The sequence below is a fragment of the Pseudophryne corroboree genome, chromosome 2, assembly GCF_028390025.1.
Source record: "Pseudophryne corroboree isolate aPseCor3 chromosome 2, aPseCor3.hap2, whole genome shotgun sequence".
Classification (NCBI taxonomy): Eukaryota; Metazoa; Chordata; class Amphibia; order Anura; family Myobatrachidae; genus Pseudophryne; species Pseudophryne corroboree.
The window spans coordinates 911,567,508-911,590,186 of NC_086445.1; the positions used below are offsets into that span (position 1 = coordinate 911,567,508).

Sequence of the window (22,679 nt, forward strand, 5' to 3'; positions counted from 1 at the left end):
AGGTTTTACCCAGGAAAGGTTGAAGACCACTTCTGATGCCTGGGTAAGGGAAGTCGTCACTCAAGGTTACGCCGTACCCTTCAAGACTCGTCCCCCACATCAATTCTGCCTGACAGATGTTCCTCTGGACCCGGCAAAGGCAAACACTCTGCATTCGGTGGTACGTTCCCTACTGACCACAGGAGTGGCAGTACAGGTGCCTCTGGGTCAGAGAGGCAAGGGGTACTATTCACCGCTGTTTCTAGTCCCGAAACCGAACGGTCCTCGCGGCCCATTCTCGGTCTGAAGTCCTTGAACAAGTATGTGCTGGTCTCCTAGTTTCGTATGGAAACCCTGCGCTCTGTTGTTCTGGCCTTTGAGCCTGGGGACTATATGGTCTCCCTGGACATACGGGATGCCTACCTGCATATTCCTAGTGCAGTGTCTCATCAGCAGTACCTGAGGTTTGTGGTGGGCAACCTTCATTACCAATTTTGGGTGTTACCATTCGGTTTCACAACGACTCCCTGAGTTTTCACCAAAGTAATGGCGGTCATGACGGCTACACTCCGCCGTCAAGGGGTTAGGATCCTACCGTACTTGGACGATTTGTTGATCCTGGCAAATTCCCCAGAACTTCTCCTGTGTCATCTAGATCTGACGGCCCAGTTCATGAAGGCCCACGGTGGCTAATCAGTGGAAGAAATCATCCCTGGTTCCTGCTCGGAGCATGGGACACCTGGGAGCATTATTGGACACTCAAAACCAACGGTTGTTCTTGTCTCAGGAGAAAGTCCTGAAGCTTCAGGACAGGATTCTATGCTTCCTATCTCGTCCGCAAGTTTCGATACATTCGTCAATGCAAGTGCTAGGTCTCATGATATCGGCTTTCGACATGGTGGAGTATGCTCAGTTCCACTCGCCCTCTGCAGAAGTTAATTCTGACCAAGTGGGACATCCTGCCTCACCGGATCAGATCTCGCATGATCTCCTTGTCTCCGGAGGTACGCCTGTAACTGAGCTGGTGGCTCCAGGACCAACGATTGAGCAGGGGCCGTCCCTTCTGGATATCCAACTGGGTCCTGATGACGACTGATGCCAGTCTGAGAGGTTGGGGCGCGGTGTTGGAACCACTCTCTCTTCAGGGTCGGTGGACCGAGGAGGAGTCTCTACTCCCGAAAAAATATTCTGGAACTGCGGGCAGTGTTCAGTGTGTTGAACCTGGCACAGCATTTGATACAGAACAGACCTGTTCAAGTACAATCGGACAACGCCACCACGGTGGCGTACATCAATCATCAAGGCGGCACTCGGAGCCGCATGGCAATGAGGGAAGTATCACGGATTCTTCAGTGGGCAGAATGCCATCTGCCGGCCATATCCGCAGTGTTCATTCCGGGGGTCCTAAACTGGGAAGCGTACTTTCTCAGTCGTCAGGACGTACACGCTGGAGAATGGAGCCGCCTCCTATAGGTGTTTCAACTTCTCGTGGACAAGTGGGGCCTTCCAGATGTGGACCTGATGGCGTCTCGACGCAATCACAAGGTTCCGGTCTTCGGAGCAAGGACAAGGGATCCTCAAGCAGCGTTCATGGAAGCTCTGGCAATCCCATGGAACTTTCGGCTGCCGTATGTGTTCCCTCCGGTGTCACTCCTGCCAGAGTAATACGCAAGTTCAAGCAAGAAGGAAGAAAACTACTTCTGGTCGCTCCAGCGTGGCCCAGGCGGCACTGGTTCTCCGGTCTACAGGGCCTCTTGTTGGATCGTCCCCTTCTACTTCCACAACGACCAGATCTCCTCGTTCAGGGCCCTTGTGTTTACCAGGACTTGGCCCATCTTACTTTGACGGTAAGGCTCTTGAAGCTTCAGTCCTGAGGGCCAAGGCTTTTTCTGAGGCGGTCGTTCAAACTGTGTTGAAGGCCCGTAAGCCGGCTTATGCTCGGATTTACCATAGGGTCTGGAATGCTTACTTTACTTGCTGTGCGTCTCACAATCATGACGTTTTCAAGTTTAGCACGGCCATTTCTACAACAGGGCCTGGACTTAGGCCTTCGTCTGGCCTCACTCAAGGTTCACATTTCTTTTTTTTTTAAATTCAATACTTTTTATTTGAGTTTACAGATTTTCATGAACATTTCGCACAAGAACAGACAAACGTAACATTACTCGTACATCCAATTGCATAAATTGATCGCCCAGGCATAGGGCGCATGGTGCATCATTTGTGTATATTAACACCCAAAACATGTGTTCTTAGATGAATTATATTTTGCGATTATCACATCTAAGCATAACATTTCCAACATAGATGTCAGCGTATTAGAACAAGCATAGTAGATCTCAATAAACCTCAGCAAGGCCGGCCGCGGGGCAACTACCCCCAGAATATACCTGGACATAGTAAGGAGAAAGACGCAAGGCTGGATTTATGCATCTTTGAAGTATTTAGATTCTATCCACCTGCCCCATATTGCACCCCATTTCCTCTCCACCTTCCTTGCCAGGAACACAAATTTTTCGTGTGCGACAGTTTCGTTGACCAAGGCTATCCAGGCCTTAACTGTCGGGGCCTCACCCGCCAGCCACAGCCGGGCTATACAAACTCTGGCTAAAGCACATAGGTTGACAACGTATCGTCTGCTAGGTGGGTCTAAAACTTCTTCATCTACTATCAACAGGGTACATAGGGCAGAAGTGCATATGGAGGAGGGGACCCCTGTATCACATATGGTACGTATGACAGCCATCCAGAATCGGGACACGACAGGACACATCCAAAGTAGATGCCAGAAATCAGCCGCCATGATTCCACACTTAGGGCATTGGGAGCTGTGAGTCCCCCCAATGTGTGCTAACCTGACCGGGGTCATATATACTCTATGCAAGATATATAGCTGTATTTGCTGATATCTGACAGAGGAAGTGGAAATCCGATGGGCACCCATAGCGGTACTTCATGCATCATCCGACAACATGCCCACATCCGATTCCCACCGTTCCCGGAGAGCAGTCAGAGGATCCGCATGATGTAGCTGCAGAACACGACCATATATCTTAGAGACCAAGTGACCTGAGTCTAGTGTCTGCAACATTAATTTGACAGGGGAGTCAACAAGGATCGGAGGAGCATCCGGGAATTGGGTAGCCAAAGCGTGTCTTAGTTGAAGGAATCGGTAAAAGAACCCCGAGGGGACATTATGTGCCCGTTGAAGTTGTTGAAATGAGTTAAGGGTCCCGTCATTATATATATATGTTTTAAGGAGTGCACTCCCCACCTACCCCACACTTCCCTGATCTGAAGTTGATTTAGTTCCGGTAACCCGTACGCATTATCCAATGGGGTATCAGGATCAATACCATGGCCTCGCATCACAGAATGCACCAATTTCCATATTAGGATAGATTGTTTAATCAGTGGCAGCGTGGACATCTTGACGCTACCACATAAGAGCAACTGCAAGGGAGAGCCCCCAGGGTATTCATGGTGCAACATCAGCGAGTGCAAAGCCAAGGCATCGAGGTCTGTAACCCACTCCCAAACATGCGCCAGCTGCGTCGCATAGTAATAAAAGCGGAAGTTGGGGAGAGCTAAACCCCCCATGTCCCGCGACCTGGTCAAAGCATCCAGTCGCAAACGTGCCCTCTTGCTAGCCCACACCAGGGAGGAATGCAACCCATTTATTTGTTTAAAAATCTTCAGCGGGATATATACGGGAGATTGTTGGAGAACATATAGGAGTTTGGGTTGAAAGACCATTTTTACCATATTTACCCTCCCTGTGACTGTCAAGGGTAATTTCCCCCATACCCTCACCCGACTACGGAGATACGTTATTTGTGGAGTGATATTTAGGGAGGAGAATTTTTGAGGATCGTTAGACACCCAGATGCCCAAGTATTTGAATGAGTCCACCCATCGCAACGGGAGGGCCACCAGTGGGGAAGCAGGAACCTCCCCCCGGAGTGGGATAATAAAGGATTTCTCCCAATTAATCAGGAGCCCAGAGTATCGCCCGAACTCAACAATAATCTCCAAGATCCTTGGCATAGACTCAGCATAGCGGTCCACAAATAGCAAAACGTCATTGGCATACAATGCCACCCTGTCCTCGCGGGCACCTACCCTGAAGCCAGTGATCCCCGCGTCCGTCCTCAAGAGGCACGCAAGGGGCTCAATGGCCATAGCAAATAGAGCAGGGGACATTGGGCAGCCCTGTCGTGTACCCCTAGCTAAAGGAAAGGAATGAGATACGAAGCCATTGACCGTCACCCTCGCCGAAGGGGAGGAATACATCAATTGAACGTATTTAATGAAGTTTGGGCCTATACCGAATCTACGCATAACTTCCCACAAATAAGCCCATTCTACGGAATCAAAAGCCTTAGCGGCGTCTAAAGAAATGACTATGGAGGAGGTGGGGTCTCTACAGGGGAGTTGTAGATGAGTAAACAATCGACGCAGATTAATAGATGTCGACTTATTGGGCATAAATCCCGTCTGGTCCGGATGTATAATGTGAGATATGACTGTATTTAATCTACCAGCTAGAACCTTAGCTAATATCTTAATATCAGTGGGTAGGAGGGATATAGGGCGATAGGACTCAACTCTCCTAATATCCTTATCTGTCTTAGGGAGAACCACTATCAATGCTTCCGCCATAGATGGAGGGAGAGATTCCTGTGTAAAAATTTGGCTGTATAACTCTAGAAGGCGAGGGACAAAAAAATCCAGATGCTGCCCATAGACCTCTGAAGGTATGCCATCCATGCCGGATGCTTTACCACTAGGGGAGGCCTTAATAGCAGCCATAATCTCATCAGGTGTAATAGGCGCTTCCAGCAGATCACATGCCTCGCTGGATAGTGTGGGGAGGGAAACAGCGTCCAAGTAATCAGTGAGATGTAATTGTGTGCCCTCCAGTTTAGATTCATACAAACGACTATAATAGGACGCAAATTCAGCCGCTATTTGTGGGGTTTGAGTTAGGGAAATGCCATCAGAAATTAAAATCTCAACCACTACATTATTAGGTGTATCACCCCGGGCCAGGGAGGCCAAATACGCCCCCGGTTTATCACCCGTAGCATAAAATGTGTGGGAGGAGAAAAGGAGTCTATGCTGAGTCTTCTCCTTTAGATAATCCTTCCATTCTTTCTGAGCCGATAACCAGGCTAACTTAGAACTATTTAATGAATCCTGCAGGTATTGCAGCTCTGCGGCGACGCTCCGGGCCTCCAATACCACCTCCCGCTGCTTATAAAAAGACTTCAGGTTAGCTACCCGTTTAATCAAGCTCCCTCGCAAAAAGGCCTTAAACGTGTCCCATAAAATAGAGATAGCAGTTCCGGCACTATTTAACTCAAAGAATTCCCGCCATGCGGTCACCAATTCAGAGCCGTCCCCCATATGGACGAGCCAGAATGGATTAAATTTCCATACAGCCTGGCCCCTAGAGCAGTTAAAATCTAAAGTGAGGATCAAAGGGGAGTGATCTGATATTCCCCTAGTTTCATATCTAATATCGCTCACCCGGGGGACCATGTCGTTCGAGAGGAGGGCCAGGTCAATCCCGGAGAACGAAGAGTGGGAGTGAGAGAAACAGGAGTATTGTCTAAGAGACGGGTGTCTCAATCTCCAAGGATCGACCAGGCCCAGCCCCGACACCACATTCGCAAAAGAGGTATTCCCAGGGCATGTAGTCGATGGGGACCTAGACAGCCTGTCCATTGCCGCGTCGAGCACATTATTAAAATCCCCGAGGCAAATAACCGATATCCCGGGGGAAGAGGCCATGAACCCGGCAGCCCTCTTAAGAACATCAGGGGAATAGGGAGGGGGCACATAAACCGCCAAAAGGAGGACTGGGACGTAAAATAATCTACATTTCAGAAACACATACCCCCCCCCCCCCACGGGTCTGTCTGCACAGATTCCAGCACGAAGGGGACGGTCCGCTTAATAAGGACTGAAACTCCACGAGAGGCAGAAGTATACGTAGAATGGTATGCCCATCCCACCCATGGCCTTTTTAGCGAAAGAATCTTATTCCCCACCAAGTGTGTTTCCATAAGGCAGACCACATCAGCGGCACAAGTTTTAATCTGTCGAAGTACCAGAGACCTCTTAACTTTGTCACTAAGACCCCTCACATTCCACGATAACAGTTTAATCCCAGCCATAACGCATCAAAGATAAAATAAATGTAGCACCCCGCGGCCAGCCAAGTCCACCATGCTTATGTTCAGTTATCAGAAACCAATGCTCAAATAGTACAACAATGAACCGTATCCACTCGCACCATACATCCCCACACACAATAAAACCATAACCCAGAACCCTTCTCCACCCCCCACCCTGTATACCACCCCCAACTTGCAGCATACTTGGATCCCAAAACTAAACACAAATACCCAAATTCAAATATACAACCTTCGTTGCACCATTAAGTGGTGCAAGTGTACCCTGATCGGGGCCAAGAATATAATGACTCTTGGGAGAACAGAGATAGCCTCCAGCCACCAACCAACACCCCTCCCCAAACAGTATAGGAGGGGAAATCGTAGACATCCCCCCCTGGGTCCGTGCATACCCGACACAAAACAAGCATAAACCTATATTTCTCTATCGTCCTAAGTGGATGCTGGGGTTCCTGAAAGGACCATGGGGAATAGCGGCTCCGCAGGAGACAGGGCACAAAAAAGTAAAGCTTTTACCAGATCAGGTGGTGTGCACTGGCTCCTCCCCCTATGACCCTCCTCCAGACTCCAGTTAGATTTTGTGCCCGAACGAGAAGGGTGCAATCTAGGTGGCTCTCCTAAAGAGCTGCTTAGAGAAAGTTTAGCTTAGGTTTTTTACTTTACAGTGAGTCCTGCTGGCAACAGGATCACTGCAACGAGGGACTTAGGGGAGAAGTAGTGAACTCACCTGCGTGCAGAGTGGATTTGCTGCTTGGCTACTGGACACTAGCTCCAGAGGGACGATCACAGGTACAGCCTGGATGGTCACCGGAGCCGCGCCGCCGGCCCCCTTGCAGACGCTGAAGAGAGAAGAGGTCCAAAATCGGCGGCTGAAGACTCCTGAGTCTTCATAAAGGTAGCGCACAGCACTGCAGCTGTGCGCCATTTTCCTCTCAGCACACTTCACACAACAGTCACTGAGGGTGCAGAGCGCTGGGGGGGGCGCTCTGAGAGGCAAATAAAAACCTTATTAGAGGCAAAAAATACCTCACATATAGCCCACAGAGGCTATATGGAGATATTTAACCCCTGCCTAACTTCAAAAATAGCGGGAGACGAGCCCGCCGAAAAAGGGGCGGGGCCTATCTCCTCAGCACACAGCGCCATTTTCTCTCACAGAAAAGCTGGAGAGAAGGCTCCCAGGCTCTCCCCTGCACTGCACTACAGAAACAGGGTTAAAACAGAGAGGGGGGGCACTGATTTTGGCGATATTGTATATATATAAAAGATGCTATAAGGGAGAAACACTTATATAAGGTTGTCCCTATATAATTATAGCGTTTTTGGTGTGTGCTGGCAGACTCTCCCTCTGTCTCCCCAAAGGGCTAGTGGGTCCTGTCCTCTGTCAGAGCATTCCCGGTGTGTGTGCTGTGTGTCGGTACGCGTGTGTCGACATGTATGAGGACGATGTTGGTGAGGAGGCGGAGAAATTGCCTGTAATGGTGATGTCACTCTCTAGGGAGTCGACACCGGAATGGATGGCTTATTTAGAGAATTACGTGAGAATGTCAACACGCTGCAAGGTCGGTTGACGACATGAGACGGCCGACAATCTATTAGGACCGGTCCAGGCGTCTCAGAAACACCGTCAGGGGTTTTAAAAACGCCCATTTACCTCAGTCGGTCGACACAGACACAGACACGGACACTGAATACAGTGTCGACGGTGAATAAACAAACGTATTTCTCATTAGGGCCACACGTTAAGGGCAATGAAGGAGGTGTTACGTGTTTCTGATACTACAAGTACCACAAGAAAGGGTATTATGTGGGAGTGAAAAAACTACCTGTAGTTTTTCCTGAATCAGATAAAATAAAATGAAGTGTGTGATGATGCGTAGGGTTACCCCGATAGCAAATATTGGCGTTATACCCTTTCCCGCCAGAAATTAGGGTACGTTGGGAAACACCCCTTAGGGTGATAAGGCGCTCACACGCTTATCAAGTGGCGTTACCGTCTCCAGATACGGCCGCCCTCAAGGAGCCAGCTGATAGGAAGCTGGAAAAATATCCTAAAAAGTATATACACACATACGGTGGTTATACTGCGACCAGCGATCGCCATCAGCCTGGAGATGCAGTGCTGGGTTGGCTTGGTCGGATTCCCTGACTGAAAATATTTTATTCATGTAGAGCATTTAATAGGATGCATTCTATATATATGTATGTGAGATGCACAGAGGGATATTTGCTCTCTGGCATCAAGATAAGTGCGTTGTCCATATCTCCCAGAAGATGTCAGGGACACGACAGTGGTCAGGTGATACAGATCCCATACGGCAGATGGAAGTATTGCTGTATAAAGGGAAGGAGTTATTTGGGGGTCGGTCCATCGGACCTGGGGACCACAGCAACAGCTGGGAAATCCAACCTTTTTTACCCCAAGTTACATCTCAGCTAAAAAAGACACCGTCTTTTCAGCCTCAATCTTTCCTTTCCCATGAGGGCATGCAGGCAAAAGGCCAGTCATATCTGCCCAGACATAGAGGTAAGGGAAGTAGACTGCAGCAGGCAGCCCTTTCCCAGGAAAAGAAGCCCTCCACCGCGTCTGCCAAGTCCTCAGCATGACGCGGGGGCCGTGCAAGCGGACTCAAGGTGGGGGGGTAGTCTCAAGAGTCTCAGGGCGCAGTGGGATCACTCGCAAGTTGACCCCTAGATCGTACGAGTATTATCCCAGGGGTAAAGATTGGAGAGTCGAGACATCTTCTCCTCGCAGGTTCCTGAAGTCTGCTTTACCAACGGCTCCCTCCGACAGGGAGGCAGCATTGGAAACAATTCACAAGCTGTATATCCAGCAGGTGATAATCAAAGTACCCCTCCTACGACAAGGAAAAGGGTATTATTTTTCCACACTATATTGTGGTACTGAAGCCAGACGGCTTGGTGACACATAGTCTAAATCTAAAATGTTTTGAACACTTACATAAAAGGTTCAAATCGAGATAAAGTCACTCAGAGCAGTGATAGCGAACCGGAAAAAAGGGGACTATATGGTGTCCCTGGACATCAAGGATTACCTCCATGTCCAAATTTTGTCCTTCTCATCAAGGGTACCTCTGGTTCGTGGTACAGAACTGTCAATATCAGTTTCAGACGATGCCGTTTGAATTATCCACGGCACCCCGGGCCTTTTTACCAAGGTAATGGCCGAAAAGATGTTTCTTCAAAGAAAAAAGGCATCTAAATTATCCCTTACTTGCACGACCTAAAAAGGGCAAGTTCCAGAGAACAGTTGGAGGTCGGAAGAGCACTATCTAAAGTAGTTCTTCGACGGCACGACTGGATTCTAAATATTCCAAGAATCGCAGCTGTTTTCCGACGATACGTCTGCTGTTCCTAGGGATGATTCTGGACACGGTTCAGAAAAAGGTTTTTCTTCCCGAGGAAAAAGCCAAGGAGTTATCCGACCTGTCAGGAACCTCCTAAAACCAGGAAAGGTGTCTGTACATCAATGCACAAGAGTCCTGGGAAAAATGGTGGCTTTTTACGAAGCAATTCCATTCGGCAGATTCCATGCAAGAATTTTCCAAAGGGATCTGTTGGACAAATGGTCAGGGTCGCATCCTCAGATGCACCTGCGAATAACCCTGTCGCCAAGGACAAGGGTATATCTTCTGTGGTGGTTGCAAAAGGCTCATATATTGGAGGGCCGCAGATTCGGCATACAGGATTTGATCCTGGTGACCACGGACGCCAGCCTGAGAGGTTGGGGAGCAGTCACACAAGGAAGAAACTTCCAGGGGGTATGGACGAACCTGGAAAAGTCTCTTCACATAAACATTCTGGTACTAAGAGCAATCTAAAATGCTCTAAGCCAGGCGGAACCACTCCTGCAAGGAAAACCGGTGTTGATTCAGTCGGACAACATCACGGCGGTCGCCCATGTAAACAGACAGGGCGGCACAAGAAGCAGGAGTGCAATGGCAGAAGCTGCCAACATTCTTCGCTGGGCGGAGAATCACGTAATAGCACTGTCAGCAGTGTTCTTCCCGGGCGTGGACAACTGGGAAGCAGACTTCCTCAGCAGACACGATATTCACCCGGGAGAGGGGGGTCTTCATCCAGAAGTCTTCCACATGCTAATAAACTGTTGGGAAAGACCAATGGTAGACATGATGGCGTCTCGCCTCAACAAGAAACTGGACAAGTATTGCGCCAGGTCAAGAGATCCACAGGCAATAGCTGTGGACGCACTGGTAACACCTTGGGTGTACAAATCAGTATATGTGTTTCCTCCTCTGCCTCTCATACCAAAGGTATTGAAGATTATACGGTGAGGAGGAGTAAGAACAATACTAGTGGCTCCGGATTGGCCAAGAAGGACTTGGTACCCGGAACTTCAAGAGTTGGTCACGGACGACCCGTGCCCTCTACTTCTGAGAAGGGACCTGCTACAACAGGGTCCCTGTCTCTTTCAAGACTTACCGCGGCTGCGTTTGACGGCATGGCGGTTGAACGCCAGATCCTAAAAGGGAAAGGCATTCCAGAAGAAGTCATTCCTACCTTGATTAAGGCAAGGAAGGAAGTCACCGCGAAACATTATCACCGCATTTGGCGAAAATATGTCGCGTGGTGCGAGGATCGGAGTGTTCCGACGGAGGAATTTCAACTGGGTCGTTTCCTACATTTCCTACAATCAGGATTGTCTATGGGTCTCAAATTGAGATCTATTAAGGTTCAAATTTCGGCCCTGTCAATATTCTTCCAAAAAGAATTGGCCTCAGTTCCTGAGGTACAGACTTTTGTTAAAGGAGTACTGCATATACAGCCTCCTGTGGTGCCTCCGGTGGCACCGTGGGATCTAAATGTAGTTTTAGATTTCCTCAAATCCCATTGGTTTGAACCATTGAAAAAGGTGGATTTTAAATATCTCACATGGAAAGTGACTATGTTACTGGCCCTGGCTTCCGCCAGGAGAGTATCGGAATTGGCGGCTTTATCTTATAAAAGCCCTTATCTAATCTTCCATTCGGATAGGGCAGAACTGAGGACTCGTCCGCATTTTCTCCCTAAGGTGGTATCAGCGTTTCACCTGAACCAACCTATTGTGGTGCCTGCGGCCACTGGCGACTTGGAGGACTCCAAGTTGTTGGACGTTGTCAGAGCCTTAAAAATATACATTTCAAGGACGGCTGAAGTCAGAAAATCTGACTCGCTGTTGATACTATATGCACCCAACAAGTTGGGTGCCCCTGCTTCTAAGCAGACGATTGCTCGTTGGATTTGTAACACAATTCAACTTGCTCATTCTGTGGCAGGCCTGCCACAGCCTAAATCTGTTAAGGCCCATTCCACAAGGAAGGTGGGCTCATCTTGGGCGGCTGCCCGAGGGGTCTCGGCATTACAATTCTGCCGAGCAGCTACGTGGTCGGGGGAAAACACGTTTGTAAAATTCTACAAATTTGATACCCTGGCAAAAGAGGACTTGGAATTCTCTCATTCGGTGCTGCAGAGTCATCCGCACTCTCCCGCCCGTTTGGGAGCTTTGGTATAATCCCCATGGTCCTTTCAGGAACCCCAGCATCCACTTAGGACGATAGAGAAAATAAGAATTTACTTACCGATAATTCTATTTCTCGGAGTCCGTAGTGGATGCTGGGCGCCCATCCCAAGTGCGGATTATCTGCAATACTGTACATAGTTATTGTTAACAAATTCGGGTTATATTGTTAAGGAGCCATCTTTAAGAGGCTCTTTCTGTTATCATACTGTTAACTGGGTTTAGATCACAAGTTGTACGGTGTGATTGGTGTGGCTGGTATGAGTCTTACCCGGGATTCAAATTGCCTCCCTTATTGTGTACGCTCGTCCGGGCACAGTACCTAACTGGAGTCTGGAGGAGGGTCATAGGGGGAGGAGCCAGTGCACACCACCTGATCTGGTAAAAGCTTTACTTTTTTGTGCCCTGTCTCCTGCGGAGCCGCTATTCCCCATGGTCCTTTCAGGAACCCCAGCATCCACTACGGACTCCGAGAAATAGAATTATCGGTAAGTAAATTCTTATTTAAAGAGCTAAACATAGCGAACCGCAAGCGCAACCCCCCCCCCCCCCCCCAATTCCCCCAGAGGCATCAGGAGATAACATAACCTCTAGGGCCCACCCAAAACATCGAGGTGGGCAGACAGGCAGTCCTCCGACCCGACGAACCTGCGGGAGCAGGGTAGGGCAACTAGGATTCAGGAGTATAACGGACAATAACCTATTCCAACACTCCCGCAACCTCCTGCCGCGCATTAATAAACAAAGGTTCACATTTCTGCCTTGTCGGTTTGGTTTCAGAGAAAGATTGCTGCCCTACCTGATGTTCATACATTCACTCAGGGCGTGTTGTGAATTCAGCCTCCTTATGTACCGCCTGTGGCCCCATGGGATCTGTCGGTGGTTCTGGAGGTCTTGCAAGAGTCTCCGTTTAAACCTCTTGAGTCTGCGGACCTTAAGTGTCTCTCCCTCAAGGTTTTGTTTTTGCTGTCTCTCTTCAGCTAGAAAGGTCTCGGACTTGGGTGCCTTATCCTGTAAGTCGTGTCCCCCCCCCCCCCCCCCCATTTGATTTTTCACCGTGACCGGGCGATTCTTAGAACGCGACCGGGTTATTTACCCAAGGGGTGTCTTCCTTCCACCTTAACCAGGAGATTATGGTTCTGGCCTTTATTTCTCCTGAGTTGTCTCCCAAATAACGATCTTTGGATGTGGTACGGGCTCTCCGTATCTATGTGAAGAGAACATCCTCCATTAGGAAATCTGATTCTCTATTTGTACTGTTTGGTTTTCAGAAACGTGGCTGGCCTGCTTCCAAGCAGACTCTGGCCTTATGGATTAGAATGGTGATTGCACATGCTTATGTACAGGCTGGTCGTCCAGTTCCTGCTACCATTAAAGCCCATTCTACTCAGTCGGTTGGACCTTCTTGGGCGGCCCACCGTGGTGCGACCCTTGAACAGTTGTGTAAGGCGGCTACGTGGTCCTCGGGGAACACGTTCGTAAGGTTCTATTGCTTCGATACTTCCGCCTCCCAGGATGCTTCCTTTGGACGCCGGGTTCTTGTGCCTGCTACAATGCGTCCCCTCCCATAAGAAACTGCTTTAGGACATCCCCGATGTTAATCCTTGTGGAGCCCAGTGTACCCCGCAGCAGAAAATGAGATTTATGGTAAGAACTTACCATTGTTAAATCTTTCTGCGAGTTACACTGGGCTCCACAAGGTGCCCACCCTGACGCACATAGCTTCTTTGGGTTGGTGTAACATAGCCGCTGACACCCTCTCCTGTGGTGAGTGTGTAGTTTAATTGGCTACGAGCGATTGTCGTCTCTAGTACCTGCTACTGCATTGGGCTGGTTAACGAAACTGAGCTCCTGTGCGCGGAGGCGGGGTTATAGTGGAGGCGGCGCTGTGCATCTTGGGAACAGTGAAAGCTTTGAGCCTGTTGGTGCCTCGGATCAAGATCCTACTGTACACCGTGATGTTAATCCTTGTGGAGCCCAGTGTACTTCGCAGAAAGAGATTTAACACGGTATGTTCTTACCATAAATCTCGTTTTTCTCTTACGTCCTAGAGGATACTGGGGTTCCATTTAGTACCATGGTGTATAGACGGGTCCACTAGGAGCCATGGGCACTTTAAGAATTTGATAGTGTGGGCTGGCTCCTCCCTGTATGCCCCTCCTACCAGACTCTCTGTTTGGAAAATGTGCCCGGAGGAGCCTGTCACGCTTATGGAAGCTCCTGAAGAGTTTTCTGCATTTTATAAGCCTGTCTGTTTCCTGGGACTTAGTGGGGGGTGGGAGGGGGGAACGGCCCAACCTCTTAAAGGGTTAATTGTCCCGTTCCCCGCTGACCGGACACTGAGCTCCTGAGGGAACTGTTCGCAAGCCCCACCACGGTGAGCGTACATCCGCCACGCCTAACAGAACCAGAAGAAAGAAGAGTGGTGAGTACTAAGCTGGCGTCACGATCAGCGGGTCGCTGGCCATTATGGCGGCATGAGGGTACGGAGACGCACGGCTTCTAATCGGGACGGAATGCGTCACCAGACACAGGACACAGCTGCGTCTCAGTACACAGTATCCACACTGGCAATAATTGCCTTAAAACGGTTCTCTGCATTTTAAGCAACAGATTACCTCAGCCAGTATAATAGAGGGAAAACCGCACACCATTGAAGGGACGGGTCCTTTACTATGAGAGGATCCAGCAGCTCACTAGCGCTATTTTTCCTCTGCAGTTGACAGACGCTGACTAACGAGGAAGCACAGCTCCTCCAGTGTGACTCCAGACTACCTCAGCGTTACCAGGGGGTCATTGCAGGGGGGGAGCGGTTATTAGTATACTACTTATACCCCTTTCACATCGCACTAAAAACCCGGTATCGACACTGCATATTGCCGTGTCGAAACGGGTCAGTGTGCGATGTGAAAGGTCCTTTTCAGAATTAGCGGGTCAGGCGCAGTGTGAATGGGAGCCGTTCCGATGCGACACGGCTCCCATTCACAGCATAGGCAGAGGCGGCGCAGGAGATGAGCTCATCTCCCGGCGCCGCCTCCACCCCTGCCCCTGCTGCGCCCTCCGCTGCTATGGCAACCGACCCGGTATATTGCCGGGTCGGAAAGCCAGCAACGGAGCGCAAATGCCGGATCCCACCCGGTAAGTACACGTTTCTCTTACCGGGTAGGATCCGGCATTTGCGATCTGAATGCAGCATTAGTCTGCGACCTGGCTAAGCTTGGTATTAGCGAAAAAGGCATGGTGGTGGCTGGCTCCAAATTACTGTCTCTCCCTGAAGGGCTCTTTGTCAGTTAATTGTGCTTTACCTTTTCCTGTGTGTGCTGTCACATTTGTATTTATGTCAGACAAAGAGTGTGTTTCTTGTACAGCAGAGCGTTCCTCTTCACCAGGGGGCTCTTTACTGGGTACTCAGGGCAGTGCACCTTCCCAGAATAGCTGGGCTGAACTGTAATGGGTTAATTCCATTAAGGGAATGATCTCAAATATTTCTACAAAGCTATCCCGCAATGAGAAAGAGACGCAATACTTAAGACAAACTGTAGATGAGTTTATGAATAGAGACTCCGTCTCCAAACCAGCTTCTCAATCACCTCCCATTTGTCTGCAAAAACGATATCTGGCCCATATCCTGTAGTCTGACACTGACGGGTCCGATATGGAGGAGGGGGGGATGCTACTCTCACAGGGAATAGAGGCTCTTATAGAGGCTATTGGAGATGTTCTGCAAATTCCTGATAAGGTGTCAGAGGAGTGTGAGGAATCCTATTTTAATGTAAAAAAGAAGTCCTCAGTCACTTTTCCTGTGTCAAAGGAATTGAACACCCTGTTTGAAGAACCGTGGCTTAATCCTGATCAATTTCAAATCCCTAAAAGGTTGCTCTCAACTTTTCCTAGGATAGGAAAAAATGGGAAAATCCACTGATAGTGGACGCATAAGTCTCTAGGCTGTCAAGAAAAATTGGATTGCCGGTGCAGCCTCCCTGAAAGGTTAGGCTGATAGTGAAATTGAGACTACATCATTGTACACAGCAGATGGCGTGGCCCAGAAACCCATTATTGCATGTGCGTGGATCACAATAGCCATTGCTAAATGGTCAGGTAAACTAATTGAGGGGTTAGACTTGTTGTCTAGGGGGGATGTTGTTTTACGCCTGCAGCATATACAGGACTCTGCGAACTTTATGGTGGAAGCCGTAAAGGAGATTGGTTTGCTTAATGCACGCACCATTGCTATGGCTGTGTCAGCAGGCAATGGCTTATGGCTATGCCAGTGGACTGCTGATGCGGACTCCAGGAAAGGTGTGGAAGATCTACCATTCATAGGAGAGGCCTTGTTTGGAGACAAATTGGACAAATGGATCTCCAAAGCTACTGCGGGTAAGTTTAGTATCTTCCTTCCACAACTTCCCCTGCCAGGAAAGCTTATTCAGGTTCAAATTTACAGTCCTTTCGGACAGCCAAGTTTAAGGGAAAATCCAGAGGTGCTTCTATGGCCTCCAGAGGCGCAAGAGGTAAACCACGAAAACCAGCAACTGCAGGTGCTCAGGAACAGAGCTCCGTCTCTGCTTCCTCAAAGCCTTCAGCATGACGGTGGACCGCGAGGTCTGGAGCACTTTCAGGTGGGAGCACAACTAAAATTCTGCAGTCACATCTGGTCAAGTTTGTGCTGGGATCCCTGGGTCATAGATCTTATTTCCCAGGGCTACAGACTGGAGTTCCAAGAGCTCCCACCTCACAGATTCTTCAAATCAGGCTTACCAGCTTCACAAGAGGCAAGTATAACTTTGCAGTAGGCAATCCAAAAACTGGTACAGACTCGAGTCATTGTTCCAGTTCCACCTCATCTACACAACAAGGGGTACTGTTCCAACTTGTTTGTAGTACTGATACCGGACGGTTCGGTATGACCAGTGCTGAACCTCAAGTCCTTGAACCCGTTCTTAAGAGTGTTCAAGTTCAAGATGGGAGTCTCTGAGAGCGGTGATCTCAGGTCTGAAGGAAGGGGAACTCCTAGTGTCTCTGGATATCAAGGATGCGTATCTTCACATTCCGATCTGGCCGCCTCATCATGCTTATCTACGGTTTTGCACTGCAGGACTGTCGCTACCAGTTCCAGGCCCTGCCATTTGGTCTCCCCACGGCACCGAGGGTGTTCACCAAGGTGATGAAAGAGATGTTTATACTCCGCAAGCAGGAGTGAACAAATTCTGTATGTGGACGATCTTCTGATAAAGGCACCGTCCATGGAGAGGTTGCTGGACAGCATTGGCCTCTCAAACTTCTCCAGGATCATGGGTGGATTCTGTACCTTCCGAAATCTCGCCTAGAGCCAACACGGATTCTCCCATTCCTGGGAATGATACTGGACACGGAGTCGCAGAAAGTGTTCCTTCCGTTGGAAAAGGCATTGGTAATCCAGTCGATGGTTCGGGATGTCCTGAAGCCAAACTGGGTGTTGGTGCATCTGTGCATTCGCCTTCTGGGGAAAATGGTGGCCTCTAACGAGGCACTTCAATACGGAAGGTTTCCCGCAAGACCCTTCCAGCTCGATGTGTTGGCCAAATGGTCTGGATTGCATCTTCACATTCACCAGAGGACTCGCCTGTCGCCAAAAGCCAAGATCCCCCTTTTGTGGTGACTACAGACCTCTCACCTTGTCGAGGTTCGGAATTAAGGACTAGATCCTGTTAACCACGAACGCAAGCCTCCGAGGTTGGGGAGCAGTTTCCCAAGGGGTGCAGTTTAAGGAAGATGGTAAAGTCTGTCATCCTTCCAATCAACATTCTGGAACTCAGGGCCATATACAACTCCCTTCTGCAGGCCTCTTCTTCAGAATCAGGCCATTCAAGTCCAGTAGGACAACGTCACGGCAGTGACGTACATAAACAGACAGGGCGGAACGAAAAGCAGAGTAGCAATGTCAGAGCTGTCAAGAATTCTCCTCTGGGCAGAAAAAAACGCTGTGGCTTTGTCAGCGATTTTCATTCCGGGAGTAGACAACTGGGAAGCAGACTTCATCAGCAGACACGACCTGCACCCGGGGGAGTGGGGCCTTCACCGGGCAGTGTTCAGGTACTTGACACGTCGGTGGGGATATCCACAAATCGACATGATAGCCTCTTGTCTCAACATGAAGCTCAGGCGGTATTGTTCCAGACCGAGAGACTCACAGGCAGTGGCGGTAGACGCTCTGACAACTCCATGGGTCTGTCAGATGGTGTACGTGTTTCCTCCACTCCCTCTTATCCCAAGATTTCTCAAAAGACTAAAAAGGGAAAAGGTTCAAGCAATACTCATTGCTCCGGACTGGCCAAGAAGGGCCTGGTACGCGGACCTTCTGGAGATGCTCTTAGAAGTTCCGTGGCCTCTACCTCTACGCGATGATCTGCTGCAACAGGGCCTGTTTGTCCATCAGGACTTACAGCGGCTACGTTTGATGGCTTGAAAGTTGAATGGCTGATTCTAGCGAGGAGAGGGATCCCTGACGAAGTTAACCCGACTATGATCCAAGCCAGGAATGGGGTAACGTCTAAACATTACCATCGTATTTTTAAGAATTAAGTCTCTTGGTGCGAGAGCAGAACTTATTCTGTGGTGGAATTTCACCTGGGACGTTTCCTGCTTTTTCTACATTCAGGTGTGGAGGTGGGCCTACGTCTGAACTCCATAAAAGTCCAGATTTCGGCTTTGTCCATTTTCTTTCAGAAACAATTGGCTTCTCTCCCTGAGGTCCAGACGTTCTTGAAAGGGGTTCTGCGCATCCAACCTCCCTTTGTGTCTCTCACGGCACCTGGGGATATCAGTTTGTTGCTGCAGTTCCTCCAATCGGACTGGTTTGAACCATTACAGGAGGTGGACGTAAAATATCTTACATGGAAGACCGTCACACTGTTGGCCTTGGCTTCAGCAAGACGTTTGTTGGAGCTGGGGGCTTTGTCTCACAAGAACCCCTATTTAATTTTCCATGAAGACAGAGCTGAACTCAGAACTCGTCAGCAATTTCTTCCGAAATTGGTGTCTGCGTTTCACATTAACTACCCTATTGTGGTTCTGGTTATCTCCGACACCTCTGCTACTTCAAAGTCTTTGGATGTTGTGAGGGCTTTGAAGGTATACGTAAAGAGGACAGCTCATCACAGGAAATCCGATTTGCTGTTCGTTCTATATGATCCCAATAAAATTGGGTATCCTACTTCAAAGCAGAAGATTGCACGCTTTATCAGGCTCACTATCCACCATGCTTATTCCACGGCAGAATTGCCGGTTCCAAAATCTGTATACAGGCCTGCTCTACTAGGTCGGTGGGTTCTTCCTGGGTGGCTGCCCGGGGTATCTCGACTTTACAGCTCTGCTGACCAGCTACTTGGTCTTGTTCGAACACGTTTGCCAAGTACTACAAGTTCGATACTTTGGCCTCTGAGGAACTTCAGTTTGGTCATTCAGTTCTGCAGGAACCTCAGCACTCTCCCCGGTTTGGGAGCTTTGGTACATCCCCATGGTACTAAATGGAACCCCAGCATCCTCTAGGACGTAAGAGAAAATAGGATTTTAATTACATACTGGTAAATCCTTTTCTCGTAGTCCGTAGAGGATACTGGGCGCCAGCCCGGTGCTTCGTTCTTCCTGCACTGTTACTTGGTTAAGTATTGTTGGTTCAGCTGTTGCTGTTCCTGTTTTAAAGTTGGGTTAGCATAGCTTTCCTCTGTGTGCTGGTTCGGAATCTCACCACTATCTTTATCCTCTCAAAGTATGTCCGTCTCCTCGGGCACAGTTTCCTGGACTGAGTCTGGTAGGAGGGGCATAGAGGGAGGAACCAGCCCACACTATCAAATTCTTAAAGTGCCCATGGCTCCTAGTGGACTTGTCTATACCCCATGGTACTAAATTGGAACTTCAGTATCCTCTACAGACTACGAGAAAAGGATTTACCGGTAGGTAATTAAAAATCCTATTTTCAATATTCTTACAGCTGGTGAATAAATATTTGGTATTGTGCATGTAGGATAATTATAAAGTTACATTAATTTAGAACTGCTTTATTTTCTTTTTAGAATATTCGTCCAATCAATACTGCTAACGGTCCTCCTCGATATCGGTTGCTGATGAGTGATGGGATACACACACTTTCTTGTGGGTATTTTATTATAATTTAATACAAGAAATGTTTGTAACCACAAATTACTTCTTCGTGTTCAATGTTAGAAATTAGTTTGTAATTAGTTGGGTTAGTTTTTTTTTATTTCATACAGATGTGTACCGTTACATCATTGCTCCGTGCGCTACAAGTCGCGTTACACACAACGCGTGAGTGCCTTGTGACTTGGTAGCGCCAAGCGTCTTTTATTTTTTTTTTTTTATTTTTTTTTTCCGAGTAGATGTCTTAGAAGCAAAGTAATGTAATAGGAGACATGAGCTGCTTCTGCTGATTAAAATGATATGCTGCATGCCTGTATTCTGTGTGTGACTGCATTTGCATACAAGTTAGAGAGAGCTGCAATTACACACAGAATATAGGCATACCACATATAATTTTAATCAGCATGATATGCAGCTTGTGCGTCCTATTACATTACTTTGCGTCTAAGACATGTTCCCGGTAAAACACAAAAAAAAAGACACTTGGTGCTACAGAGTCCCACCATGGCCTGGCACGACTTCAAGGGCTGTTTAGCGTAATTGCAGCATGAATGTAAGAGGACACATCTGTACTTCGCATATTTATTGTGTGTTCTGTAGTCTGCTTTTAATTTGTACTGTTTATGGCTTGACACATTGAAATGTATCTGCCACACAAGGGTTTCTGATTGTTTTCCAAGCGCAGTATGATGGAGAACCAACTGTTTATAAGTGAAACTTTTTTTCACATGGACATATATACAGTAGGTGGCTTAGCTTTTGCTTTTTTTGCAGTGTTAGAGATATGGCTTATGTGGATATGTCTTAATTGTTAGCGTGCATTATATGGGGCGATTCAATCTGGCAGGAAGAAGACAATAGGGGGAATTCAATTGTTTCTCCCCGCTGCTGCCACTAAATGGCACCCAACGGTGCAATTTTGAGACGCTGGGAGACACATTTCAGCTTGCAGCCCCCCATGTTTGCGAGTTGAAATGTGCCAAAAGTGACACCCAAATGGTACTTTTCGCGATCGCACCTACTAGTTTAGTCGGGTTTGGCTGCTTTATGCGGCTACACCCGACACTAATGTGCGTGATAATGGGCATCAATTGAATTTTGGCCCTGCGATCTCCCATTATTTTAGACTAGAGATCGGGTAGCGATATCAATTGAATTGTCCCCCAAGATGTCGTTTGGAGTGACAGAATTTGTCCATTGACACTGTTCGTTTTTTCTCGCACCTGCAATGCCAAGGGTATCATAACTGACCTACTGTGCTTTATATTACATTACTGCCTTGTCGGCGTGCTTGTTTTTACATCATTCTGTCCCCCTTCTCATTTTCAACAATTTGAATTTCGATCATATACTGAACCCATAGTTAATGTGCATGTAGAGCCTTATTCAGTATCGATAGCTACTGTGATGCGATAGCATTCTGCCAATTACTGGGCCAGTGCTCATGCGCAGGGCTCGTACTGTGCGTGCGCGGCCCGGGAGATGGGACAGGCATAGGCGTTCTCAAGGCGGCTTTGGGGGGGCGTGGCGATGAAAACGTGGGCGGGTCTAGGATGCTTTCGGTTGGGGGCCAGTGACATCAAACGTGGAAACTGCAACGGGAAAGATGGCGCATGCATATGCAGCCTGACTGAGTATGCAGGGGGCTACCGATATTTCCCAATGCCTGCGTTGTGTTCACAGTTATAAATGCGCATGTAATGCAGGGTGGCCCTTCCCTTGCTGAGCGGGGAGGCATTTTAAATGCCGGCTGTCAGGATCCTGACGCTCACCATACCGACGCTGGAATCCTGACAGCCGGCATACCGACAACTATTCTCCCTCTCCAGACATCCCTGGAGGGAGAATAAATAGCGTTGCGCACCACCGTGCCTGCAAGGGGTTCTTTTGTGCCTACCCCGCAGCCTGCATGCCGGCGCTCGGGATCCCTGCGCCGGGGTCCCAAGCGCCGGCATAACATACTACACCTCCAGCATGCGAGTGCTAGCAGTTTTTTCTCTCTAACGTCCTAAGTGGATGCTGGGGACTCCGTAAGGACCATGGGGAATAGCGGCTCCGCAGGAGACTGGGCACATCTAAAGAAAGCTTTAGGACTATCTGGTGTGCACTGGCTCCTCCCCCTATGACCCTCCTCCAAGCCTCAGTTAGATCTCTGTGCCCGAACGAGAAGGGTGCACACTAGGGGCTCTCCTGAGCTTCTTAGTGAAAGTTTTAGATTAGGTTTTTTATTTTCAGTGAGACCTGCTGGCAACAGGCTCACTGCATTGAGGGACTAAGGGGAGAAGAAGCGAACTCACCTGCGTGCAGAGTGGATTGGGCTTCTTAGGCTACTGGACATTAGCTCCAGAGGGACGATCACAGGCCCAGCTTGGATGGGTCCCAGAGCCGCGCCGCCGGCCCCCTTACAGAGCCAGAAGGCAGAAGAGGTCCGGAAAATCGGCGGCAGAAGACGTCCTGTCTTCAACAAGGTAGCGCACAGCACTGCAGCTGTGCGCCATTGCTCTCAGCACACTTCACATTTCGGTCACTGAGGGTGCAGGCCGCTGGGGGGGGGGCGCCCTGAGACGCAATAAAAACACCTTGGATGGCAAAAAAATGCATCACATATAGCTCCTGGGCTATATGGATGCATTTAACCCCTGCCAGAATCCATAAAAAAGCAGGAGAAAAGTCTGCGAAAAAGGGGCGGAGCCTATCTCAGCACACTGGCGCCATTTTCCCTCACAGCTCCGTTGGAGGGAAGCTCCCTGTCTCTCCCCTGCAGTCACTACACTACAGAAAGGGTTAAAAAAAGAGAGGGGGGCACTAATTAGGCGCAGTATTAA

At 48.8% G+C, this 22,679-nt stretch overlaps 1 protein-coding gene across 1 annotated transcript in view; it reads left to right on the plus strand.

The window, feature by feature from the left end:
• RPA1 (replication protein A1) overlaps window positions 1–22,679 on the plus strand; it is a 167,972-nt gene that overhangs the window by 27,966 nt on the left and 117,327 nt on the right. The window contains exon 3 of the mRNA XM_063956115.1: window positions 19,770–19,848. Within this exon, the coding sequence (XP_063812185.1) occupies window positions 19,770–19,848 (79 nt within the window). The remainder of the gene's footprint in view (window positions 1–19,769; window positions 19,849–22,679) is intronic.